The 25,853-nt window shown below is 41.0% G+C and overlaps 4 protein-coding genes across 16 annotated transcripts; all 4 read right to left on the minus strand.

Annotated features, from left to right (window-relative positions):
- Positions 1-730: 730 nt before the first annotated feature.
- Positions 731-4,994, minus strand: LOC104415909 (EG45-like domain containing protein 2). Of its 2 annotated transcripts, none has more exons than XM_039317087.1 (5): positions 4,606-4,994; positions 4,230-4,379; positions 2,339-2,510; positions 1,900-2,224; positions 731-1,750 (listed from the first exon to the last, which is right to left on the minus strand). In XM_039317087.1, exons 3-5 carry the CDS (start codon positions 2,490-2,492, stop codon positions 1,744-1,746), a joined length of 486 nt encoding a protein of 161 aa, XP_039173021.1. In that variant the 5' UTR covers positions 2,493-2,510; positions 4,230-4,379; positions 4,606-4,994; the 3' UTR covers positions 731-1,743. The 2 variants fall into 2 exon arrangements, with proteins under 2 accessions (XP_039173021.1, XP_039173020.1); XM_039317086.1 differs by having other exon boundaries at positions 2,339-2,507; positions 4,606-4,992.
- An 886-nt stretch (positions 4,995-5,880) lies between these two features.
- On the minus strand, positions 5,881-10,529 carry LOC104428625 (alpha-1,3-mannosyl-glycoprotein 2-beta-N-acetylglucosaminyltransferase). 6 transcript variants are annotated; one of them, XM_039317085.1, is made up of 15 exons: positions 10,158-10,529; positions 9,953-9,981; positions 9,770-9,848; positions 9,625-9,668; positions 9,422-9,484; positions 9,161-9,227; positions 9,026-9,094; positions 8,874-8,943; positions 8,572-8,633; positions 8,036-8,126; positions 7,852-7,945; positions 7,418-7,480; positions 7,305-7,343; positions 7,052-7,222; positions 5,881-6,588 (listed from the first exon to the last, which is right to left on the minus strand). In XM_039317085.1, exons 2-15 carry the CDS (start codon positions 9,959-9,961, stop codon positions 6,472-6,474), a joined length of 1,038 nt encoding a protein of 345 aa, XP_039173019.1. In that variant the 5' UTR covers positions 9,962-9,981; positions 10,158-10,529; the 3' UTR covers positions 5,881-6,471. The 6 variants fall into 6 exon arrangements, with proteins under 6 accessions (XP_039173019.1, XP_039173016.1, XP_039173017.1 ...); XM_039317082.1 differs by having other exon boundaries at positions 9,947-9,981; XM_039317083.1 differs by having other exon boundaries at positions 10,103-10,529.
- Positions 10,530-11,238: 709 nt separating this feature from the next.
- Positions 11,239-14,210, minus strand: LOC104428626 (EG45-like domain containing protein 2). Of its 4 annotated transcripts, none has more exons than XM_039317093.1 (4): positions 13,848-14,210; positions 11,958-12,111; positions 11,642-11,844; positions 11,239-11,398 (listed from the first exon to the last, which is right to left on the minus strand). In XM_039317093.1, the coding sequence occupies exons 2-4, from the start codon at positions 12,094-12,096 to the stop codon at positions 11,336-11,338; spliced, it is 405 nt and encodes a 134-aa protein (XP_039173027.1). In that variant the 5' UTR covers positions 12,097-12,111; positions 13,848-14,210; the 3' UTR covers positions 11,239-11,335. The 4 variants fall into 4 exon arrangements, with proteins under 4 accessions (XP_039173027.1, XP_039173025.1, XP_039173026.1 ...); XM_039317091.1 differs by having other exon boundaries at positions 11,521-11,844; positions 11,958-12,131; positions 13,848-14,204; XM_039317092.1 differs by having other exon boundaries at positions 11,521-11,844; positions 11,958-12,114; positions 13,848-14,203.
- Positions 14,211-15,476: 1,266 nt separating this feature from the next.
- LOC104415914 (alpha-1,3-mannosyl-glycoprotein 2-beta-N-acetylglucosaminyltransferase) lies at positions 15,477-24,440 on the minus strand. Of its 4 annotated transcripts, none has more exons than XM_039317077.1 (18): positions 24,109-24,440; positions 22,634-22,684; positions 21,663-21,750; positions 21,201-21,263; positions 19,516-19,544; positions 19,336-19,412; positions 19,180-19,225; positions 18,977-19,039; positions 18,714-18,780; positions 18,578-18,646; positions 18,427-18,496; positions 18,186-18,247; positions 17,637-17,727; positions 17,453-17,546; positions 17,020-17,082; positions 16,907-16,945; positions 16,654-16,824; positions 15,477-16,190 (listed from the first exon to the last, which is right to left on the minus strand). In XM_039317077.1, the coding sequence occupies exons 1-18, from the start codon at positions 24,181-24,183 to the stop codon at positions 16,074-16,076; spliced, it is 1,335 nt and encodes a 444-aa protein (XP_039173011.1). In that variant the 5' UTR covers positions 24,184-24,440; the 3' UTR covers positions 15,477-16,073. The 4 variants fall into 4 exon arrangements, with proteins under 4 accessions (XP_039173011.1, XP_039173010.1, XP_039173013.1 ...); XM_039317076.1 differs by having other exon boundaries at positions 19,510-19,544; positions 24,109-24,437; XM_039317079.1 differs by lacking the exon at positions 21,201-21,263.
- Between the last annotated feature and the right edge of the window lie 1,413 nt (positions 24,441-25,853).

Genomic DNA, 25,853 nt, shown 5'->3' on the forward strand with positions numbered 1-25,853 from the left:
ATTGGTTGTTCTTAGATTGACTTTGGTCCCTATTAGGTCAATCCGATCCTCAATCACTTTTTCAAGGAATAGAAAAAATAAAATAAAAAATTATCGATTAGTCCCGGATTGACCCTGGTCCCAAGCTCAATAAGGTCGGTCCTTAGTCTCAAAAATTAAGAACTAGCACTATGTATGTTAATCTTAGGGTTATGAGGTGGACCGGCCCAATTCAGACCATGCTCACCCCAGTGTAAAGCAATCGAGGATTCGAGGATTCAACGAAGAACCCTAGACCCCAAATCGTAAATCACAGCATAGAGAGTTCAGCCACGAATTGAGCAGGAAGTGACAGATTTTAGCCATGAATTGAGCCACTTCGCGTGGAACAATCAATATTTTGTCTTCTTGTAGTGGAGCAACCGAGAGAGATGGAGAGAACCCGAGTTCAAGGAAGAACCATAAACCCAAAACGAGAGAGATGAAGAGCACGGCACCATTTCATTTGTATCCAAGGGAAACAATTTCTCTTTCACGTAATCCAGGCGGGTGCCATGTTAGCACCGATTACATTCCTCCGTCCACTCAGCCGCCACGTAAAATTTTTAACGATATGCGTTGATGGAATCGGAATAGAGAGAAAAATACCACGTGTACAAATTTGGGGCGGCGCTATAATTTGTGGTTTTTGGCAGCGTCTTCCGGAAACTTTTTTTTTTTGGTCGAAAAAGATATGCAATTCATTAGACAATAAAGCAAAGTTTGTGCAACATCCGACCATAATAAAAATAAAAGAGCATTCAGAGGGTTCGCAAGCCAACTACATGGAGAATTTTCTTGCGATGAGCCTTCACGATCCAGTCCACGACTTGACTCGCGTCTCTGAGAAGATGGGCTAGTCGGACACCTCTAAGTTGGCCTAGCCAAAATCTGCAATCTTCAATCCAAGGTCGGATGGCCCATGGGCTCTGCTCAGATCCCATCACGTAGCGCACGAGTGATGAGTTATCACTCTCCCCAACAACCTGCAAATCAGTTTCTGTGTGTAGATCAAAGAGTCTTTACCCTTTCAAGTGTTTGTTGCAAAGCCAGGGTTTCATCTTCAATTACCGATGAAGCTCAACCCGATTTGACGAAACAGTCCGCTACAACACCATTCAAATACCGACACACTCCAGCAACAGCTCCATCCATCGTCCCTTCCACCCACGAGCCATCCGAGATCAATTTCAACACTCCATACGACCATGGTGGCTTGCGGCTGTCTTGATCGAAAAATATAGGCATTTCGGGCATTCCAGATTGACCATAGGATTCCAGCAAGCTCTTCTTTTGTCGGTAAGAGACTCTTCGATTCAAACAGCAATTGAACCATTCGCTGGAGCCTCTGATCAGACCAAACCCCTTTCGTCCAAGGGCAGAGGAGAAGTAAATGTTACTGCTGTTTTGGGCATTTGGCGACATGGGGGGCAAAGCGGATCAGGTACGGCTTCCCTCTTGTAGAAACTTAAAACCAGCGACAGAGTGAACATATTTGCAAGGATCAAGCGCGGCCGATGTAGCCTCCGGTCTTTCCCCTCAACCCTCAAGAGACCGGCCGAGTCCATCCTCTTAAATTTGAAAACACCAAACATTTGAAAAAACGAAAAAGCAACACAACCAACCAGCATTCCAGATAAACCATGTCTGAATTTATTTGATATCATTATCATCTGTTGATTTCCTTTCGCCTCTCTGTCTCAAGCCTTGAGCCATCACCAAAAATCAGACCCTGCACGTTTCGCATACAAAAGATGATATTAAAATATATTCTACCATCGGAGTCAGGGGTGTCCCTCTTATCACTGCTGTTACATCGGGAAAAATTCAATGGAAATGGGATTCTAAACGAAAAGAAGCAGAAGAAATGGATTTCCTTACTCCTTCAACTCCACGGTGATGGAATCGACGGACGGATTGGCAATGGCTTCAAAAGCGATCTGAGACAGGACCAAATCAGCGCCAGTTACGGACTGCTTGGGGGAGGCGGCGGAGGAGCTAACCGAGAGGGCGTAATCGACGACCTTGACCCGGATGGTGTCGGAGCCGGGTTTGCAGGGTCCAGGGCCAGACTGCGCCTTGCTGATGCACCGCACTTCGTACTCCCTGCCGCACGCTGCCCCCAGGTCCCAGAGATTGTCACCCACAGCCGCGAAGAAATTACTCTCAGGGAACTGCGATGAGCCCTCGCCGTAGCACTCCGTCCCTATACCAATGGCAAGAAAACGGAAAGTTAACATAGCAAGTTCTTTTCATCTTAAAAAGGGAGAAACTTTTTTTTCTTTTTTGTTTTTTCTTTGTTCGTGGGGGTGGGACTTACGTTCATAAGGAGGTACATAATATGAAGCTGTGCCGTCGTCACCGGTGGCCACGGAGATGGTCTTCGGGAGCATAAAGGCGAGGAGGAGGAGGAGGAAGAGGAGGAGATGAAGGAGGTGAAGCGGCTGTGATAGTAGAAGGCTCCCAGTTGCCATTTTTTTACTGGACCCCTGCTTCAAGACAAAGCTTCCTTTTTTTTTTATAATAAAGAAGGATAAACAATGACACGCATCCCCCAAACGACCCCACCTTTATGTGCTTCTAAAGGTAAATTTTACCTCTTTTCTTATTCATACTGGTATGCTATCGTTACCCAAAACAGCAGAGCCACCATTTCACCACAATTTAAAGGTAAATCTACTTCTAAAAGATGCAGCTCAAACAAAAAATATAAGCAGCAATCCTACAATCCATCCTTCTTCATTAGACAGTACAAGATTCTAAGAAGTCAATTATTTAGAGGAAGTATATCCGTCCGTTTCTCTGCTAAGTGGGGTTGGAATAAAAGAATCGTAGGAAGGGGTCAAAAGAGTTGCAGAATAAACATCCCTAGAAACTTGTAAAAACCACATTTTCACCACAAGGATGGTCATATTGCATGCATAGCACACTTAATGGATCGAAGAATAAGATCATGTCAGTTTGCGTTTAAAAGAAAGTGCCAAAATTTTAAACATCATTTGAATTTCAGAAAATCATGAAAAAGAAATTTTGCTAATGAAAAATAATGAAATTTAATACGTGAATCTAAGTGTCAACACTTGAGTTAGTGAGTAACCTCCAAATGACATGTAAAGAGAAAATATGCAAATAGAAATGACTCGATGACATAAAGGAACCAACTGAGGGTCATGGCCATTATGTGACTGAAAAGAAGACTAATGCTTGCCGGCCATGAGATTTGCACAGCATATGATCCTATTTATGCATGAAAAATGACACTAAACTATATAAACATGGCGAAGGATCGACTATATGCGTATATACCATCATAAACAACCAAAGTAATCCCGAAACTACACAAATCCATCAAGTCTCCTCTCAGCAAGTAACAACCAACAGCCAACAACCTTCCAACAGCCCAAGCCCATACACTCATCCTCAGTGGAAATGCATCATCATCCTACTTATCGACAGTCTCCATTTTCTACATTTACCCATTGAACCAAGTGTTTAACGAAGCTTCAATTGAACATAAACTAATCTAGCACCAACAAGAATATTCGTGCAAGAGCTCCAAGTAATATACCTCAGCATCATTAGATAACACATAACCAGCATGCAACAACCACAATCCAGTATGAAAGCAAACACAAATTTGCATTGCATTTTATATTGACTAAACACATATTTGTATTCGCTCACAGAGAAAGATATGATCCAGTATCAGAAGAAATATGTATAGTAGATGTGATCCGCACTAATACTGATCAGTCTACCCTTCATGAACGCAGAAGCGACCATCAACAAGCATTTACAATTCAGCACATCAACATTTTTAGCTAATTTCACAGAGTCGAGCTTATCACCTTAGAATACCGGAAGCTTATCTAGACTGAGACCTTTGGGAATGGACTCGAAAGGTGAATATCAATTAGATTTACTCAACCTATACAACTGGCACAATCAATCATGCAAGCAGACAAGATGATCTTACTCAGATTCAGAGTTATATTTATACTAGAACAGCTCAGGCATTTCACCATTCTATTAAAAGGCACAATGTAGCAATTAGATAGTGAGAATCACAACCCAAACAGTACGAGATCAATAAGACTGAATCTAAGTCATCAATATAGTCTCAGACGTGAACAATTTTCAAGCTAGCAACAACAAAGCTCCCGGTTTCTATATCACACGCGTAAACTTAAAAAGGAACAGAGAGCTTTTACCTTAGCGAGGAGCGATCGATTATCAGTCACAATCGAGTGTTCAACGAACCAGACTGCCGATCAAAGCGGGCGAAGCAGAATTGAACGAGCTGCGAGTGCCTGGAAAGCAGCAAAACCGAGAATCGCCAATCCACCGAGATGTTCGACAATCTGAAGAGACCAGACGACTCCAGTGACAATCTTGAAATTCCAAGAGAATCGAAGGTAAAAAACTCGGCCAAGAAGAAAAAACAGATCCAGAGTCGATAGCGTCGCTAGAGTCGAGCTCTTGAGTAAAAGGCGCCAATCGTATCAGAGGTGGTTTAGGCATACGCAGGTGACGCAAGCAAGAACATCTCGAGAATCAGCGCTTAGAATTGAATCGAAATCAAAGAACCTGAGAAATGGAGGAAAGCGAACTCCGTCCGGCCTGCTCGATGATGGCGAAGTCCCCTGCTCCCGGTCGACGGCGATGGAGCTCGATCTCGAGGGGAGAACCGGAGAGCCACTACGCCTCGAATCGCGAAAGATGGAGCTGCGGGCGGGTGTCCGCGCGTTCTCTCGCTCGCGTGCGCGCCCCTGCTCCGGCTGCGTGCTCTATCTACGGCGATCGGCCGCTGAGAATGCGAAGGCCTACGGCGGCCGGAGACGGCGGGCGGGAGGCGGCGGCGGGAGACCGGGGCGATGGAGCGACGGAGCCGCACGGAGGCGGAGGCGGGAGCCGGCAGAGGCGGTGGAGAAGTGGGGAGGCACCGCGTCGCGACCGTGGGAAAAAGGCCGGTGAAAGAGAAGGGAGGGGGTGGCGCGTGGCGAAGTGGATACAAAAAGATGATATCATGGAATCGGGGAATCCGCCAAAAAGACGAGGTCAGCGTGTGCTCACGCAGACGCACGTCTCCTTCCGGCTGCGCGGATTGGGGCCCGCGCTCAGTTGATGGACGAATCATGCTTTTTTGGCTGATCCACTATATATAGATATATAAATTATTTAATTTATTTATTTATTATTTTTATTTTTTTTTTTCGAAAAAGGCGCCACTCATCTAAAGAAATTAACAATTTAGAGTATGCTAGGTTCCCCATATACACCAAAAATAAAAAAGAAAAAAAGGGACCGAAACAGCTTGTGCTTTGTCAAGTTTGGAATCTGCTCTATTCAAGTTTTGACATTTTGAATGCGAAAAATATTGTGTCGAAAAATTTGTGTCGAGTCTCATTATGTTTAGCTATGAATCATGGAAGGTACAACTTGTTCAACAAAACGTGTGCAAGATGTGATGAAAAGATGACCCCAGTTTTTGTTCAATCCAAAGGCACGTTTTGATGTGATTTGTGCAAGGCCTGTTGTTTTGTTAGGTATTGAGTTTGATTTTGATGCATAATGAGATTGCCTGAGAGTTTTCCCGAGCTTTGCGTTCTTTTAATTCTATTCATTGTGCTTTCAATGGTGGACTGACTGTGGCCATCGGCCTGGAATGGCTTGGAGTCAATGACCGGTGTGATGGCGGTGGTCGCCAATGGCAGTCCGGTGACCAGAGGAAATAGGAAGTGGAGGCGGAGTAACGATTATGAAGTATATGTGTTCATATTAGTAAATCAGTTAACGCTTTAATATATACTTCCGTAATAGGAGAAAACATACACCATCACAAGTCACATCCACAACACAAGATTTAACTAGAAGTTCCTCTGGCAGCATTCGATACGACATGTTTGTATACAGAGGTTCTCCTACATATTAGTCCTGCCTGCTCCTACCCAACCAAACAGGGGAGAAAGAGAAATGAAAACACGAGGGGAAAATGGCGAGAAAAAACATATATGTTCCTTAGTACAACAGAAGAAAAGCACACCTTTTTTGGGGCGATCTAGACAGAAGAAAACCACCTTTGGGAGCAAAAAAAGTTGTCAGCTTACCTGCTATTAAGTTGCTAGTATGACCTATGGCAAACTCTTATAATGAAGCTTTGGTTCGGCCGTTCAATGGGTATAGACTGGACACTGTCGTTTAGAAGAATCCTCCCTCTCCCTCCTAAATCAGAATCCCTAATGGAATCCTCCGACCTCTACACTTGTGTTCATCAGCAAGCAGCAGTGGGTTAAACCTGGCTGATGACCTGAATTTGCAATCTTAAGCTCTGATTGTGATGCCCAATCGATTCCTTTAATAATGTACCAGTTACACTAGGGGTTGGGGAGGAAAGAGGAAGCCGAAATTCTGGCACCATGATTTACCAGCGCCATGAAACCTGACCTCAAAGCATCAAACACCTTTGATCCCAAGCAGCTCAAAAGATTTCAGACCCACTAGAAACACACGTCTTGGTGGTGGACACCGGAAGACAACTACTCCTTTATATGCTGTCCTTGGTACACCATCCTGGAACATGGGAGAAAGCATCATAACTTTTGTGCGAGTGAGAGAAAGAGAGTATTCCACGAAACATTAAAACTAGCAAGGACAATGCAGGGCGTAGAAACATGCTCATTTCAGGAATAAAAGAACAAAAAGTGAATTTTTGGGTTGCTAAAGGTCGTGCAGCAGAATCTCCAAGTGTCTACATCCCATAGAACCAGGTAACAAACAAGTACTGACTGCATTTGTAGATTAATCCACTGGATATATTTATTATTTCAATTAATTAGTTGGATAAAGGTCTATCGAAGACCCAATCATGGAATCCACATGCACTGAACTAAAGGTTCATATTGAATTTTAATACGCATCCTAGAATATCCGTTCAATATGCAGAGAAAGGATACCTTGTTGGTGCTATTAGCCACATAAACCTAAGAAACCTCAGACTAAACTTAAAAGAAATCCCATCAAGAAATACGCTAACCTTCCATTCCTGAAAGACACCAAATTGCCGGGCAATGCGTTCAAAATCTGGCTGGTCTTTATATTGAACACGCACATCACCTTGTACATTAGAGGCCTTCAGAACAGCATCAGCTCCATAAATAGGTTTAGCATTTTTCAGAATTGCAGCAAAATGCCTAATATACTCGTCCTGAGAAAAGTTGAAGACACATCATTAGTTGGAGAATAATAAAAGGCATAGACACTTCCAGGAATCAAATCACAACAGCTACCTCCATCAGGTAACTCAAGTCCTTGGATTTCCAGTCAACCTTCATAAACGAAAGATAACACAAGGTCAATCACAAATACAACAAATTTGCTCAATATGTAGTATATTAATTACCTGGACATCATTCAATTTGATTGGCTCGAGATACTGTCTGAAAAATTGCCCCAAACTAGACCCCTGAGAGAATATCAGAATTGTCATAAGCATTCATGGTATCAACTTCTCAGACGATGGACATGCAAACATATAAGGAGTCAGTAGTCAATTCAAATTCTTTGCAATGCCAAAGTTGTAGATGACGTGCGCTATCATCTCCCATATCACCCCAAGCCACCCAACATACAACTGCTGAATTCATATTAAAGTAACCCAGCAGGTACATGACGTGACATTCGCCGCAAAACCATTATACACCCTCTACCATGAGCACAGCTGTGAATACTCAAAAATTAATTTACATACTAGGTGATACTGGCAAAACTTGTAAAGTAACTGTACAAAACCGAAATGACCATAAATCAGAGTACATGTGTACAAAATCCACTTACATGCTCACCAAAATTATAAGTTCTGCACACTTCTGGCCGAATAAATTGACGACCTTTGTGGTTTTCTTGTAGCCTTAACCAGTCGTCCCAGTAAGTAAAGTGTCGTCAAAGAAAATTTAGGGAGACACATAAACAATAAACATATGTGATCTAAAACCGACAAATATCAAACCCATAAGGATATGCCTTAGGCCACTTTGGGGATAATTCATTCCATGTAGATTTGTTCAACATCCATCCAAGTCCAGGAAAGAAATCAGATCGGTAAAGGATTTCTGCAAAATGTATTAAGAGATTACAAGAAAAGAGAGATGTGGAGAAGGAAACACATATCTTTGTTACGAAAAGGTTGATAAGGCTGTGAAGATGAATAAATGAAGCTTCAAACTTGAATCCATGGTGAAATAACAACCAAAACAATAAAAACATTCCCCCGCCATTTAACTTCAGCTGCATCTTCAAATGATTTTTTCACATGTGGCACGCAGTGAGCAAGTACTTAACTTTGCCACTTATGTAAAGGTCATCATCCATTTATCCCAAGTAAAATTCCAAGGCTTTCGAGCACATTCAGAAAAGAAGAGAAATTAGATTATGCACAGGCATGAAGATATAACACTCAGAATCATGGACTGCAAAAGACCCTTTTTGTTTGGGGTATAGACCTCATTTCTTATTTCATGGTGGGAAACTAAAAAGGCAGAGTTTATGAGAATTTGCCTGGATCATGCACGAATTGCTTTAGCCCATTGTCATTCCATGAGGAAACAGCCATAATGGTCCTGCCATAGTTTGAGATGGAAAATTGCAGTAAAGTTTTTTTTTTTTTTTTGAACAAGGAAAATTGCAGTAAAGTTCATAATGTGCTTTTTCCTCCACGGAACTTACAATTCAAGCCAAAGCCTAATTTTTTTAATTTTTAGATTCGAGGTATTTTCTAACAGTTCGTTATTATATGTTTTAATTTAAATATCCAATTGTAGCTTAGGCATTTTCAGATTTCATACTTTCAGATTTCATACTTATCCTTTTCCATGAGAGCAGCTGCAGCCTCAAAATAATCAAAAAAGTCAGGTGCAATCTCCATATCATCTGCATTCAGGTGAAAGATTGTGAATAGGCACTTCATTTTAGATGTTGTGAAAGCAATCCAGCATAAAACGATATATTTCACCTTCAAGTATGATTACTCGACTGAATTTATGTTTGTAGAATAATTCATCCAAAGCCCATTTGTAATGACCTGACATGAACACACATGAGATTGACAAAAACCTATCATAGCAATAGCAAAAGAAATCGATCTTACTTGCAATTTTATAGTATGCAATCAACTCCCCAGGCCTTTCAGTTTGCACCGGCTTAGAATCCAAATGCTGCAATGAACTCCAGTTATTTTTCAGATATACAGGTAAGTACTAAAATCTCTGCAAAAGAACCTAGGTCAGGATTACAACTTTCATCTAGACATAGTCAAACGACAAAAAGCTCCCTTTTCCATTTCATGATTTTCAGATAATAAAGAAACAATTGAGTGAAACTTGTTACGTGAAAGACCTCAGCGGCTTACCTGCATGTAGGTTAACTGATCATAACTCAAGGCCTTCTTTCTAACTTGTGGATCAGACCCGTCCTACAGAAACAATTTTGTGGTCAAATACAAATATCTCAGGACAAAAACATTAAAGGAGAGGGGGGACGGGGGGAAAGCTAGCCCAGCAATAAAGGAAAGCTAGATTTGTATTGCTAGAACAGGAACTGAGGGTATACTACCTGGGATACAAAAAGTGGGTACTTTGAAGCAACAGCATTCTGATGTCTGGAAAATGACAAGAATCCAATAATAGGAGAACTGATCAGTACAAAGTGTCTTGAGTTGTCATAAAACAAAAAAGACTTAAAAGAACAGATCTGCCATACTTCAAGACAGACTTAATGGTCCTCTCAAAATAATCAGCGCGGTTGCATGCCATGATTACCACTGCTGCCACTTGAGTCTGACAAATCCAACAAAAAGATATCAGAAAATAACACTGACAAAATTTGGACTTGTAAATTAGAGAAGATAAATAACATTTTATTGTCAGGAGAAAACCTGTACTTTGTCCATCTGTCTTTGAAGGCCTTTAACTGCAAGATTAGCAAAACAGTAACTTTAGTAGCACTTAAGACATTCCATCGGCAAAATCGGTATTCCATATGCTTGAGTGTGTAATTTTAATGTAAAAGTGGGATATGCGATGAAACAAACTGATTGGTTTGGCTTGGCTGAGAGCAACGCCTGTTTTCTTTGTGTTCTTGTTTACCGTGTTCACCGGTGATACTAGAAACCGCCGGCCATCTAGTGGCCTACGGTGACCGGTGCCGGTCGGACCGAACGACCGACGCCGGACGGTGGATCCGGTGCCTCAAAGGCCGGTGAGGGCTCGTCGTAGTGGTGGTGCTGGTTCGCGCAGCGGAGCTGCAGGAGAGCGTTCGGTGAGGAGAGGGGAGTCGTCGAGGAAGAAGACAGGCGTAGAGAAGAAGAGAAAAAGAACAATAGAATAAAAGAAAAAGAATAAAATAGGAAAAATGCAGAAAAAGTGAAAATTAGAGAAATAGAAAACCAAAATTGACTTCGGGCGTGCGGAGAATACATCAGGAAGAACCGAAGAAGTTCAAGAGAGGAGAGAGAAATTAAAAAGAAAAAAAAAAAAAAAATTAAAAAGAAATATATATATATGGAAAAGAAAGGGTGCAGAAGTTCAGGCGAAGTGATCGAGGTGTTGGGTTTGATTTGTAAAGGTGGGGTTGGATTGATTTGGTATGATTAGACTTTGGTTGAGGTTTTTTTGGCACATTCCAGCAACAGCTCCATCTATCGTCCCTTCCACCCACGAGCCATCCGAGATGAATTTCAACACTCCATACGCTGGTGGGAGCCATTTCACAAGTTGAGTCCATCTCTCTCAATTTTCGATTCTGCCTCTGGGTTCCACACCTAAAGTCGATTTTTTTGCGCTGAACAAGCTTCATCTACGACCATGGTAGCTTGCGGCTGTCTTGATCGAAAAATATAGGCATTTGGGGCATTCCAGATTGACCGTAGGATTCCAGCAAGCTCTTCTTCTGTCGGTAAGAGATTCTTCGATTCAAACAGCAATTGAACCATTCGCTGGAGCCTCTGCTCAGACCAAACCCCTTTCGTCCAAGGGCAGAGGAGAAGTAAATGTTACTGCTGTTTTGGGCATTTGGAGACATGGGGGGCAAAGCGGATCAGGTACGGCTTCCCTCTTGTAGAAACTTAAAACCAGCGACAGAGTGAACATCTTTGCAAGGATCAAGTGCGGCCGATGTATCCTCCGATCTTTCCCCTCAACCCTCAAGAGACCGGCCGAGTTCATCCTCTTAAATTTGAAAACACCAAACATTTGAAAAAACGAAAAAGCAACACAACCAACCAGCATTCCAGATAAACCATGTCTGAATTTATTTGATATCATTATCATCTGTTGATTTCCTTTCGCTTCTCTGTCTCAAGCCTTGAGCCATCACCAAAAATCAGACCCTGCACGTTTCGCATACAAAAGATGATATTAAAAAAATCTATTCTCACTGCTGTTACATCGGGAAAATTCAATGGAAATGGGATTCTAAACGAAAAGAAGCAGAAGAAATAGATTTCCTTGCTCCTTAAACTCCACATTGATGGAATCGACGGACGGATTGGCAATGGCTACAAAAGCGATCTGAGACAGCCCAAATCAGCGCCAGTTACGGACTGCTTGGGGGCGGCGGCGGAGGAGCTAACCGAGAGGGCGTAGTCGACGACCTTGACCCGGATGGTGTCGGAGCCGGGTTTGCAGGGTCCAGGGCCAGACTCCGCCTCGCTGATGCACCGCACTTCGTACTCCCTGCCGCACGCTGACCCCAGGTCCCAGAGTTTGTCACCGACAGCCGCGAAGAAGTTACTCTCAGGGAACTGGGATGAGCCCTCACCGTAGCACTCCGTCCCTATATCAATGGCAAGAAAACGGAAAGTTAACACAGCATGTTCTTTTCATTTTAAAAATGGAGAAACTTTTTTTCTTTTTTGTTTTTTCTTTGCTGGTGGGGGTGGGTCTTACGTTCATAAGGAGGTACATAATAAGAAGCTGTGCTATCGTCATCGGGGGCCACGGAGATGGTCTTCGGGAGCACAAAGGCGAGGAGGAGGAGATGAAGGAGGTGAAGCGGCTGAGATAGTAGAAGGCTCCCAGTTGCCATTTTTTTACTGGACCCCTGCTTCAAGACAAAGCTTCCTTTTTTTTTTTATAATAAAGAAGAATAAACAATGACACGCATATAAACAATGACAAGCTCCCCCAAACGACCCCACCTTTATGTGCTTCTAAAGGTAAATTTTATTATTTTACCTCTTTTCTTATTCATACCGGTATGCTATCGTTACCCAAAACAGCAGAGCCACCATTTCACCACAATTTAGAGGTAAATCTGCTTCTAAAAGATGCAGCTCAAACAAAAATATTAAGCTGCAATCCTACAATCCATCCTGCCTTCCTCATTAGACAGTACAAGATTCTAAGAAGTCAATTATTTAGAGGAAGTATATCCGTCCGTTTCCCTGCTAAGTGGGGTTGGAATAAAAGAATCGTAGGAAGGGGTCAAAAGAGTTGCATAATAAACATCCCTAGAAACTTGTAAAAACCACATTTTCACCACAAGGATGGTCAGATTGCATGCATGGCACACTTAATGGATCGAAGTATAAGATCATGTCAGTTTGCGTTTAAAAGAAAGCAAGTGCCGAAATTTTAAACATCATTTGAATTTCAGAAAATTATGAAAAAAGAAATTTTGCTAATGAATAATAATGAAATTTAATACATGAATCTATGTGTCAACACTTGAGTTAGTGAGTAACCTCCAAATGACATGTAAAGAGAAAATATGCAAATATGAAATGACTCGATGACATAAAGGAACCAACTGAGGGTCATGGCCATTATGTGACTGAAAAGAAGACTAAAGCTTGCCAGCCATGAGATTTGCACAGCATATGACCCTATTTATGCAAGAAAAATGACACTAAACTATATAAAAATGGCGAAGGATCATCTATATGCGTATATACCATCATAAACAACCAAAGTAATCCTGAAATTACACAAATCCATCAAGTCTCCTCTCAACGGGTAACGACCAACAGCCAACAACCTTCTAACAGCCCAAGCCCATACACTCATCTTCAGTGGAAATGCATCATCAACCTACTCATCGACAGTCTCCATTTTCTACATTTGCCCATTGAACCGAGTGTTTAACGAAGCTTCAATTGAACATAAATTAATCTAGCACCAGCAAGAATATATGTGCACGAACTCCAAGTAATACCTCAGCATCATTAGATAACACATGACCAGCAGGCAACAACCACATTCCAGTATGAAAGCAAACACACATTTGCATTACATTTTATATCCACTAAACACGTATTCATATTCACTCACACAGAAAGACATGATCCAGTATCAGAAGAGATATGTACGTTAGATGTGATCTGCACTCCAATGTACTAAGTCTACTTAGTCAACCCTTCATGAACGCAGGAGTGACCATCAACAAGCATTTACAATACAGCACAACATTTTTAGCTAATTTCACAGAGTCGAGCTTATTGCAGAGTACTGGAAGCTTATCAAGATTGAGACCTTCGGGTCAAAAGTGAATATCAATTAGATTTACTCAACCTATACAACTGGCACAATCAATCATTCAAGCAGACAAGATGATCTCAGTCAGATTCAGAGTTATATTTACACTAGAACGGCTCAGGCTTTTCACCATTCGATTAAAAGGCACAATGTAGCAATTAGATAGTGAGAATCACAACCCAAACGGTACGAGATCAGCAAGACTGAATCTAAGTCATCAATATAGTCTCGGACATGAACAATTTGCAAGCTAGCAACAACAAAGCTCTCGGTTTCTATATCACGAAAAGGTAGCTTTTTTACCTTAGCGAGGAGCGATCTTTTATCGATCCCAATCGATTGTTCAACTAACCAGGCGGCCGATCAAAGCTAGTGAAGGAGAGTTGAACGAGCTGCGAGTGCCTCGAAAACAGCAAAACCGAGAAACGCCAATCCACGAGATGTTCGACAATCTGAAGAGACCAGACGACTCTAGTGACGATCTTGAAATTCCAAGAGAATCAAAGGTGAAAGCTCGGCAAAGAAGAAAACACAGATCCAGAGTCAATATCATCACTAGAGTTGAGCTCTAGAGTGAATAGCGCAGTTCGTATCAGGGGTGGTTCAGGCATTACACCGCTGACGCAAGCAAGAACATCAAGTTTCAGCGCTTAGAATTGAATCGAAATGAAAAAAAAAAAAAAAACTGAGAAATAGAGGAAAGCGAGCTCCGACGGGCCTGCTTGACGACGACGAAGTCCCCTGCTCCCGGTCGCCGGCGATGGAGCTCGATCTCGCGGAGAGCACCGGAGAGCCGCGCCTCGAACCGCGAAGACGGAGCTGCGGGCGGGTGTCCGCGCGTTCTCTCGCTCGCGTGAGCCCCCTGCTCCGGCTGCGTGCTATATATCTATGGCGATCGCCCGGCGGCCGGAGACGGCGAGAGGGAGGCGGCGGTGGCCGCGGCCGCGGCGGCGGAGACGGAGATGGAGCAGCGGGTGGGGCGGTGGAGAAGCGGGGAGCCACCGCGTAGAAAGGAGGAGACGAAACGGGGAGAGGGGATATATGGGGAGGGCCCGCCAAAAGTTTGAGGTCGGTCGGAGCGGTCGGCCCGGGCGTGGGCGTTCGTGGGCGTGAGGTCATGTACGTGGAATTTCGGCTGCGCGGATTTTTGTCGCGGATCGGGGCTCGCACTCGGTGGACCAATCATGCTTTTTGGCAGATCCTCTATATATAAATATATAAATATAAATATTTATTTATATTTTTTTAACCAAAAAAAAAAAAAAAAAAGGCGTACTCATCTAAAGAAATTAACATCACGTAATCATGGCCCAAACCTTGTGCCTCTATAACAATTTAGAGTATGCTGGGTTCCCTATAGAGACACAAAAAAAAAGAAAAAAAGAAAAAGGGGTCGAAACAGCATATGCTTTGTCAAGTTTGGAATCCGCTCTATTTGAGTTTCGACGCTTTGACTGCAAAAGATCTTGTGTTGAATCCCGTAATGTTTAGCTATGAATCAAGGTTTGAAGGTATAACTTGTTCGATAAAATGTGTCGGGGATGTTATGAAGAGCGACCTCTGTTTTTGTTCAATCTAAAGGCTCGTTTTGATGTGATTTGTCAAAGGCATGTTGTTTCGTTAGATATTGAGTTCGATTTTGATGCATAATGAGATTAACTGACAGTTTTCCTGAGCTTTGCGTTATTTTAACCCTATGCATTGTGCTTTCAATGGTGGACCGACTGTGGTCACCGGTCTGGAATGGCTTGGAGTCGATGGCTGGTGTGATGGTGGTCACCAATGGCAGACCGGTGACCAGAGATCCGTAGTGGAGGCGCAGTGACGTATGAAGTGTACGTGTTCATATTGCTATATCAGTAATCGCTTTAACATATACTTTCGTAACAGGAGAAAACATACACCATCACAAGTCGCATCCACAACACAAGATTTAACTAGAAGTTCCTCTCGGCGGCATTCCATACGACACGTTTGTATACAGAGATTCTCTAACATATTAGTCCTGCCTGCTCCTACCTAACCAAACAGGGGAGAAAGAGAAATGAAAACACGAGGGGAAAAAGGCGAGAAAAAACACATGTTCCTTAGTACAACAGAAGAAAAGCACACCTTTTTTGGGGCGGTCTAGACAGAAGAAAACCACCTTTGGGAGCCAAAAAAGTTGTCAGCTTACCTGCTATTAAGTGCTAAAGTAGCTAGTATGACCTATGGCAAACTCTTTTAATGAAGTCTTGGTTCGGCCGTTTAATGGGTATAGACTGAACATCGTCATTCAAAAGAATCCTCCCTCTCCCTCCTAAATCAAAGTTGCTAATGGAATCCTCCAACCTCTACACTTGTGTTCATCAGCAAGCAGCAGTGGGTTAAACCTGGCTGATGACCTGAATTTGCAATCTTAAGCTCTGATTGTGATGCCCAATCGATTCCTTTAATAATGTACCAGTTACACTAGGGGTTGGGGAGGAACAAGGAAGCTGAATTCTGGCACCATGATTTACCAGCGCCGTGAAACCTGACCTCAAAGCATCAAACACCTTTGATCCCAAGCAGCTCAAAAGATTTCGGACCCACTAGAAACACACGCCTTGGTGGTGGATGCCGGAAGACAACTACTCCTTTATATGCTGTCCTTGGTACACCATCCTGGAACATGGCAGAAAGCATCATAACTTTTGTGCAAGTGAGGGAAAGAGAGTATCCCACCACAGAAACATTAAAACTAGCAAGGACAATGCAGGGCATAGAAACATGCTCATTTCAGGAATAAAAGAACAAAAAGTGGATTTTTGGGTTGCTAAAGGTCGTGCAGTAGAATCTCCAAGTGCCTACATTCCATAGAACCAGGTAACAAGTTCTGACTGTGTTTGTAGATTAATCCACTGGATATTTTGAATATTTCAATTAATTGGTTGGATAAATGTCTATCGAAGACCCAATCATGGAATCCACATGCTTTGACCTAAAGGTTCATATTGAATTTTAATACACATCCTAGAATATCCGTTCAAAATGCAGAGAAAGGATACCTTGTCGGTGCTATTTGCCACATAAACCTAAGAAACCTCAGACTAAACTTAAAAGAAATCCCATCAAGAAATAAGCTAACCTTCCATTCCTGAAAGACACCAAATTGCTGAGCAATGCGTTCAAAATCTGGCTGGTCTTTATATTGAACACGCACATCACCTTGTATATTGGAGGCCTTCAGAACAGCATCAGCTCCATAAATAGGTTTAGCATCTTTCAGAATTGCAGCAAAATGCTTAATATACTCGTCCTGAGAAAAGTTGAAGACACATCATTAGTTGGAGAATAATAAAAGGCATAGACACTTCCAGGAATCAAATCACAACAGATACCTCCATCAGGTAATTCAAGTCCTTGGATTTCCAGTCAACCTTCATAAACAAAAGATAACACAAGGTCAATCACAAATACAACAAATTTGCTCAATATGTAGTATATTAATTACCTGGACATCATTCAATTTGATTGGCTCGAGATACTGTCTGAAAAATTGCCCCAAACTAGACCCCTGAGAGAATATCAGAATTGTCATAAACATTCATGGTATCAACTTCTCAGACAATGGACATGCAAACATATAAGGAGTCAGTAGTCAAATCAAATTCTTTGCAATGCCAAAGTTGTAGATGACATGCGCTATCATCTCCCATATCACCCCAAGCCACCCAACATACAACTGCTGAATTCATATTAAAGTAACCCAGCAGGTACATGATATACATTCGCCACAAAACCATTATACACCCTCTACCATGAGCACAGCCATGAATAATCAAAAATTAATTTACATACTAGGTGATACTGGCAAAACTTGCAAAGTAACTGTACAAAACCGAAATGACCATAAATCAGAGTACGTGTGTACAAAATTCACTTACATGCTCACCAAAATTATAAGTTCTGCACACTTCTGGCCGAATAAATTGTCGACCTTTGTGGTTTTCTTGTAGCCTTAACCAGTCGTCCCAGTAAGTGAAGTGTCGTCAAAGAAATTTTAGGGAGACATATAAACAATAAACATATGTGATCTAAAACTGACAAATATCAAACCCATAAGGATATGCCTTAGGCCACTTTGGTGATAATTCATTCCATGTAGATTTGGTCAACATCCATCCAAGTCCAGGAAAGAAATCAGATCGGTAAAGGATTTCTGCAAAATATATTAAAAGATTACAAGAAGAGAGAGCTGTGGAGAAGGAAACACATATCTTTGATAAGAAAAGGCTGATAAGGCTGCGAAGATGAATAAATGAAGCTTCAAACTTGAATCCATGGTAAAATAATAACCAAAACAATAAAAACATTCCCCACACTATTGATTCAGCCATTTAACTTCAGCTGCATCTTCAAATGATTTTTTCACATGTGGCATGCAGTGAGCAAGTACTTAACTTTGCCACTTATGTAAAGGTAACCGTCCATTTATCCCAAGCAAAATTCCAAAGCTTTTGAGCACATTCAGAAAAGAAGAGAGATAAGATTATGCGCACGCATGAAAATATAACACTCAGAACCATGGTCTGCAAAAGACCTTTTTTGTTTGGGGTATAGACCTCATTTCTTATTTCATGGTGGGAAATTAAAAAGGCAGAGTTTACGAGAATTTGCCTGGATCATGCACGAATTGCTTTTGCCCATTGTCATTCCATGAGGAAACAGCCATAATGGTCCTGCCATAGTTAGAGATGGAAAATTGCAGTAAAGTTCATAATGTGTTTTTTCCTCCATGGAACTTAGAATTCGAGCCTAAGCCCAATTATTTTATTTTTAAAATTCGAGGAATTCTCTAACATTTAGTTATTATATGTTTTAATTCCAATTATAGCTCAGGCATTTCCAGAATTCATACTTATCCTTTTCCATGAGAGCAGCTGCAGCCTCAAAATAATCAAAAAAATCAGGTGCAATCTCCATATCATCTGCATTCAGGTGAAGGATTGTGAATAGGCACTTCGTTTTAGATGTAGTGAAAGCAACCCAGCAAAAAGAAGTATTTTCACCTTCAAGTATGATTACTCGACTGAACTTATGTTCGTAGAATAATTTATCCAATGCCCATTTGTAATGCCCTGACATGAACACAAATGAGATGGGCAAAAACCTATCAAAAGCAATAGCAGAAGAAATCGATCTTACGTGCAATTTTATAATATGCAATCAACTCCCCAGGCCTTTCAGTTTGCAATGGCTTAGAATCCAAATGCTGCAATAAACTCCAGTTATTTTTCAGATATACAGGTAAGTACTAAAATCTCTGCAAAAGAACCTATGTCAGGATTACAACTTCCATCTAGACATAGTCAAACGACAAAAGGCTCTCTCTTCTCCATTTCATGATTTTCAGATAATAAAGAAATAACTGAGTTAAACTTGTTCTGCGAAAGACCTCAGCAGCTTACTTGCATGTAGGTTAACTGATCATAACTCAAGGCCTTCTCTTTAACTTGTGCATTAGACCCATCCTACAGAAACAATTTTGTTGTCAAATACAAATACCTCAGAACAAAAACATTAAAAGAGAGGGGGGACGGGGGGAAAGCTAGCCCGGCAATAAAGGAAAGCTAGATTTGTTTTGCTAGAACAGGAACTGAGGGTATACTACCTGGGATACAAAAAGTGGGTACTTTGAAGCAACAGCATTCTGATGTCTGGAAAATGACAAGAATCCAATAATAGGAGAACTGATCAATACAAAGTGTCTTGAAGTGTCTTGAGTTGTCATAAACAAAAAAGACTTAAAAGAACAGATCTGCCATACTTCAAGATAGACTTAATGGTCCTCTCAAGATAATCAGCGCGGTTGCATGCCATGATTACCACTGCTGCCACTTGAGTCTGATAAATCCAACAAAAAGATATCAGAAAGTAAGACTGGCAAAATTGGACTTGTAAATTAGAGAAGATAAATAACATTTTATTGTCAGGAGAAAACCTGTACTTTGTCCATCCGTCTTTGAAGGCCTTTAACTGCAAGATTAGCAAAACAGTTACTTTAGTAGCACTTAAGACATTCCATCAGCAAAATCGGTATTCCATATGCTTGAGTGTGTAATTTTAATGTAAAAGTGGGATATGCAATGAAACAAACTGATAGACATGCAAGCAATTAACAGAATAAAAACCCTATAAGGCGCCTTTAAGGAGATTGACTGAAAAATAATGGAATCACTCCATTCAATTTTGTCAGCAGGAGGATATCCATCTAAGACAGCTCAGTAAGCTTTTCTTTGTTTCTACTGTTAATTGTTTAGAACTAATTTTTGTACATTTCCACCCACTGTGATCCTTTATGCTTTGTTCAGGACATGGATTGAATGAAAATAAGTGAAGAAAATCGAGAATTTTTTCAAATGTTCCCCCCATTTCTTCTCACTGAAAATTTGAATCTTTCCCAAATTTTAACACCGCCTTCCATTTTCTTTCCCCTCCCCTCCTCTCTCAAACAAAACGTTTATATTGATTTTATCTCCTCAAGGAGCCTTGCATTACCAATCCAACCACTAGACAGAAGAAGTTGGAGCAAAGGAATATTTGGTGTAATCCATTTTGGTTCCATCTGCATAAGCAGATCTTTGGCAATACCTACCTGAACAGATTCTGGAATATTAAAACTCCTTTATTCTTCTTTACGAATTATAGCTAGAGACTTGAGTACTATATGAAGTAGTAAGTGAAGCAGCAATAAGTGGGCAAAGAAGCAGCAAGGATACAAAAGCTAGGGTAAAATTGAAACCTTGCCGTATATACTCAATAAGAATTTCCAAGAAGTCAATCCCTTCACTGAATATTTTCTGATCCAGAACCTAAATACCATATGTTTTGCAAACTTTCCGAGCTGCACAAGGTTATATATCCAACCCCCGGTTTAGTGGGATTATGTGATATAAAGGGCTTTGCCTCACATGGTGTGTGATTTTCTCTTTTGAATGCGTCCTGCTTGATGGTAGCTTTAGGTTCTGCTGCCTATCTCTATCAATCTAAATATATTCTACAACTCATGCATCCATAATGTGCCCAACTAACTAAAACCAACAATTAACCGTCTTATTCTATATAGTCTAGTGATTTTTTCTTTTGTTTGATTGTTTTTCTTTCAATTTGTACTTTTGTACATTTCTGATGTACAAGAACATTTCTCTTATTAACAAAATCCTCCATTATCTATAAGAAATACTAAATGCCCAATTTAATAGAGAAAGGAAAGTTAACAAAAAAAAAAGAAGTAAATTCAATTGAAAGCTCTGCGTAGATAAATATTGTACACATTCATGAAGCCAAAAGTACATCATCTGGAAAATTGCATCCACAACAATGATTATTTGATCGTGATAATCATTTACAAATTTTTTATAGCAAGTAAAAAAAATTAACAATAACTTCTACATAAATCAATAAGTGTATCGGTTGACAATCTTGCAGAGTCACAATACTAAATGTTTTGTATTGCAAACATTTCATAATTCTTTTAGAAAGGCCATCAAAATACGAGATTAGTAGAATAGACTTAGGACCTTCATAACATTATATTTAAAATCATCTACTGGATTACAACTAGAATGAGCATGTTGGAATAAAATGAGAAAGAAGTACAAACAAATGGAGCAGAAATACTAGCTAACATACATTCAAGATCTTGAACAAGAGCCTTCATCTGGCTATATTCTTCATCTTGTCGGTTCTTATCCTCTGAATTTCAGACACCAAATGGTGAAGCAAATAAATCAAGGCATATTCACAAACAAATATATTTCAGATTGAGTAGGATGAATGATAAACAGGATTCTTCCAACATCAAAGAGAGGTCAAGTATTAGAACTTCACAGCACAAGAATGATAATTAATCTCCTTCAGTTTTAGTCACTCAGTAAAATTTTGAATTTCTACAAGTCAGTGCATCACAACAAATGCGATCAAACTCCAAATTGGCTGAATCCAGAAATGCAGAATGCAATATGCCTGACGCACAGAGCCAGACAAATACTAAAAAAGATTCATATGCTGCAAGCTTGCATACAATCCATATCATTCCAGTCATCTACAGAAACAACATGAGGAAAACACATGCTTACAATCAAATTATCACACCTTCTAGGTCCACAATACGGCTTTGTTGCATGCTTATCTGATCGATTAGTTTTCGCATTTGACTTGTACAACGAGTCTCGGCTTCAACCTGTAAGATGAAAGATGTATCTAAGAAATCTATGATGATTTCTAGGAGATGTGATTTAGGAGAGGAAGATGCACACATTAGATTTCTAGTGTCCACTCTCTCTCTCTCTCTCTCTCTCTCCCCCTCCCCTCCTCTCTCGCTATCATTAACTATATTATCATAAAAGCCCTTCGAAGTCATTACTCACAAGCTACTCCTTCCAAAAGGACAGAAGCAGGAAACATGCATACATAGACATTCCAAAGATCAAACCATTAGAACTTCTTGACTCAATTATTAAACACAACACATGAGAATTTCTAGCATCATTTAAGTGCAAAACCTCTCAGAAGCTACTCCTCCCAAAGGACAGCAGCACAGTTAGACCATCCAAAGTCCAAACCAACCAAATAACGTAATGGGTCGACCATTGGTACTTCTTGACTAACCATCAAAACACAATACATGAGAATTACACCATCATTTAATGGGGTATCCTATTTTCACTCGAACAGATTGACTCTTCCCAATCAATATTTCAAACAAGACACTAGATTAACAAGAAGTTGGATGAAAGCGAGATTCAGCATATAGCATTGTCAAATATATGGTCAATATGACAAATTCAGGAAGGTTCCTCCCACACGGCAAGGAAAAGATTCCACCACATACTCTCAATAGTTGTTTTTCAAATTCAATTGGCAGACAGAGTAGCAGATCTAAAGTTACCTAAGCTTATATTTTACTTAACTCAGAAGTCTACATGCTGGCTGCACATAATAAGAAGTTCTCTAAATACATATCTTAATAACCGAATGTCTATCCTTTTGGAAGCAAAGCTAGAGGTTCAAATGGCCAACAATCCAGAATGAGAGATCAGCACGAGGTATTAGGATGGACTTACAGCATCAGCAAGTCGATCAGCATATTCTGATTGTGTCGTGAAAAGACGCATCTGAGGGAGAGAGGAACAAGAAAAACAAAAAGATAAAAGTCAAACGAGGAAACGTATAATATTGGTGGATAAACAGATGAAGTAAGGGCAACCACTGGAAACATATAATAATGTAAGAAAATCATCACGAATGCCAACATGACTGCTACACAGGTATGTACATTGCTTGATGCTGAAGCATCTCTTTAAAGCTGAAGAAATACAATAAAATTGGGGAAGAAACTGAACTGAAAGATTTAATTGAAACAGGAGAAGAGCAAATTTCAACAGAAATCTTTTTTCCCAGTCAAGAACCGTTTTGGATTATCTGTTTTTGATAATCATAAGATAAAGCATCTCCCAAACCATTGAACAATAGTTTATACATGAAATCAAAGAGCTAAAGGGCTAAAAAGGGAGCAGTGGAAGGTGAATCTGATTATTAAAAAAAAAAAAGTTTGAATGCAGTTAGAGAATATTGGTATGTCTTATAATAGTGTTACTATAACTCTTGACGGTTCCTTGACAAGTAACGATTCACGAATGAGGCAAAAGGCAATACAAGCCTGCACTCAATCATAAGATGTCCTGTCCTTTACCAGAACAAGACCAGCAAAAAAAAATAAAACAAGTTTCACGTAAATACTACCACCAAAGCATCTCAAGTACCCGAGTTAACAGACCCATATTTTACCTCTTGAATCAATGCAACTATTAATTTTCCCAGCAAATCACCTAGACTTAAATCTGAAATTCCTGTAGTACTACATGTCCATGGTCATCAAAGCAATATTCTCCAGAGTAACACCACAGCAGAGCCTCCCAGAAGGCGATGCCACAGTATTTTAAAGTTACGAGACCTTCTGCGATTAATAGACGAACCACAACCCCTATATTTTTCTACATCTTTACTAGGAGTAGACAATCTAAAACTAACAACCCCTTTCTGATTTGTTCTACCTCAAACACTTCTTTCACATGTTAGGAAAGAAGCCCTAGTCCTTTTATCTCGCATGATTTTGTAAATTACTTTAGTTCAGCAACTGATGCAAGCACAGGAAAAAGCAACAAAATCTCTGGTACAGCTGCATTTGAATTTGCCCGCATTTCCAGTCCATCGGCATTAGCAAACTGAAAGTTCAGCCGACGAAACAACTTCTTTTTTCCATTTATTCGCGTCAGTCTCGACTTCAGAATTCTCTTTTACACGCAAAATGAACAACCAAAACCTACAGGACGACAACCCCTTCCGTAATCTAACAAAACCTCAAGAATGATTCTTGAAAGAAGCGAACGCACACTCCTAGAGCTCATGCGCCACAACAATTTAGGCTCAACAAAAGCAGCCGCGAGCACGGATGCACGTCGACCGGTCCGAGCATCCGGTTCCAAACTGAAAACCGCAAAGATTCCAGATCGCAAGGGAATCGGGACTAAGGAATCACCTGGATGTAGATGAACGCCACCGCCGCGGCGAGGAGGAGGAACCGGAAGTCGCAGAGGAACTTGTTCACCATCATCTCTCCGGAAGCGGCGGGGGGAATCGCCGTTGCAGCTGAAGATCACGCGGCGGGGAAGGCGTGGGGAGCACCGAACATGGCCGGCTGGGAAAGCACGGATCAGGTCGAGCTAGCGAGAGGAGCTTGAGGATTTTTTAGAAGGGTTTAATGGCGAATCGCAAGCGCGGACGGTGGGGTGGTTTGATGATCCGTGGAAGCGACGACGACGAGGTCGACGACGACGAGGAGTGGCGAGTCAAGCAAAGCCGAGCCGAGTCGAGAGACCGGCTTATGGAGAAGGACGATCGGGGCGAGCCGGCCGAAGGCTGTTTGGAGACGACGCTTTTGCTATTCTTCGCCGGCGTAGCGCGGTTCTGAGCCCTCGAGTCCGACCCGATCCGAGATTTTCTTAGGTGGAGCATTTCTCAAGGGTCAGCCCGGTATGTCACACCCCGAACCTCGAGCGTACCAACATCCCACCATGGTCATGCAAACGCAACATTTCCAGATAATGTCGCCAACCCCATTCATTTTTTATTGCACAAGCAGAACGTATTATAAAGCCCCTGACAATAAAATACGAGATAGAAAAGTAGAAAGTAAATTCACAACATAACACTTTCATAACTACAACCAAAAGTCTACAAAATATTGGCTCTTAAAAATGAATTGTCCTACAATCTATAAGTCGAACACATTCTTCAATCCTCATGACTTCACATCTGCAACTCCCAAGGCCAACCAAAGCTATCTAGTCGCTCCGTCCGCCAGGGACCTGGAATTTTAATCCCACAACCGGGATGAGACAATGTCTCAGTAAGTTCAACCCCCTAAACCCCTATTAGAAAGAAAATACGCTCCTAATGGCCTAGCCACATCACACAGAACACTTACCTTGCATTAGTCTTCATTTGTAAGTTAGCACAATTTATATAATTCAACCACGTGCAATTATGATAACCAAACAATTATGGCACAATCACATTATCAGAACAATTCAACCACTTGGATCGTTTCAGCGATCAATCGACTTGGCCGATTACATGTCATTCTAGCAAATCAATCGCTGCTTCCAATCACAACCCTATAAGAAGGTTTAACAATCAGTGGCAATCATGGCCCCACTCGACACAACCTTTAATTAGGCAGTAGATCTCGGCCCGATGGGCACGACCTCTAATAAGTGATCAATCACGGCCCCACTGGGCACAACCTTTAATAGGTGGTCAATCATTGCCCTATTGGGCACGACCTCTAATAGGTAGTCAATCACGGTCCCATTGGGCACAACCTTTAATAAGTGGTCAATCACGGCCCCACTAGGCACAATCTCTAATAGGTAGTCAAATACGGTCGTTCTTTCATCCAATTTTGACACTTGGAATTTTATAAAAAGAATATCTATTTATCGCAATCACACTCCATTTGTCACATCCATTCATCAAATTCAAATTCTAAATGCACAGCAACGATCAGCACGAAATTCTAAGAAAATAAGGTCCTAAAATAATTTTCGAAATTTATTAAATAATTAAATTTATTTTGAAAATTAATTAAATAATAATATCCATATTTTTCACGATCCACACTCAATTTATAATATCCAACCATCAATTTCAAAATCTGACTACACAAAGAAATGACCGGCACGAAATTCCGACAATTTAGGGTCCTAACAAAATTTTTGGAAT

The sequence above is a fragment of the Eucalyptus grandis genome, chromosome 7, assembly GCF_016545825.1.
Source record: "Eucalyptus grandis isolate ANBG69807.140 chromosome 7, ASM1654582v1, whole genome shotgun sequence".
Taxonomy (NCBI): domain Eukaryota; kingdom Viridiplantae; phylum Streptophyta; class Magnoliopsida; order Myrtales; family Myrtaceae; genus Eucalyptus; species Eucalyptus grandis.

Coding starts and splice junctions, on each gene's coding strand:
- LOC104415909 (XM_039317087.1), bottom strand. CDS start 2,492: ATGGCAACTGGGAGCCTTCTACTATCACAGCCGCTTCACCTCCTTCAT. Junction 2,225..2,338: donor TTATGTACCTCCTTATGAAC/GTAAGTCCCACC, acceptor CCATTGGTATAG/GGACGGAGTGCTACGGCGAG.
- LOC104428625 (XM_039317082.1), bottom strand. Junction 8,944..9,025: donor TCGAGTAATCATACTTGAAG/GTGAAATATATC, acceptor ACCTGAATGCAG/ATGATATGGAGATTGCACCT. Junction 6,589..7,051: donor GTGTCTTTCAGGAATGGAAG/GTTAGCGTATTT, acceptor CCCATGTTCCAG/GATGGTGTACCAAGGACAGC.
- LOC104428626 (XM_039317091.1), bottom strand. CDS start 12,096: ATGGCAACTGGGAGCCTTCTACTATCTCAGCCGCTTCACCTCCTTCAT. Junction 11,845..11,957: donor TTATGTACCTCCTTATGAAC/GTAAGACCCACC, acceptor CCATTGATATAG/GGACGGAGTGCTACGGTGAG.
- LOC104415914 (XM_039317076.1), bottom strand. CDS start 24,183: ATGATGGTGAACAAGTTCCTCTGCGACTTCCGGTTCCTCCTCCTCGCC. Junction 18,647..18,713: donor TGCATATTATAAAATTGCAC/GTAAGATCGATT, acceptor TGTTCATGTCAG/GGCATTACAAATGGGCATTG. Junction 17,083..17,452: donor CTTATAATTTTGGTGAGCAT/GTAAGTGAATTT, acceptor ATATTCTCTCAG/GGGTCTAGTTTGGGGCAATT.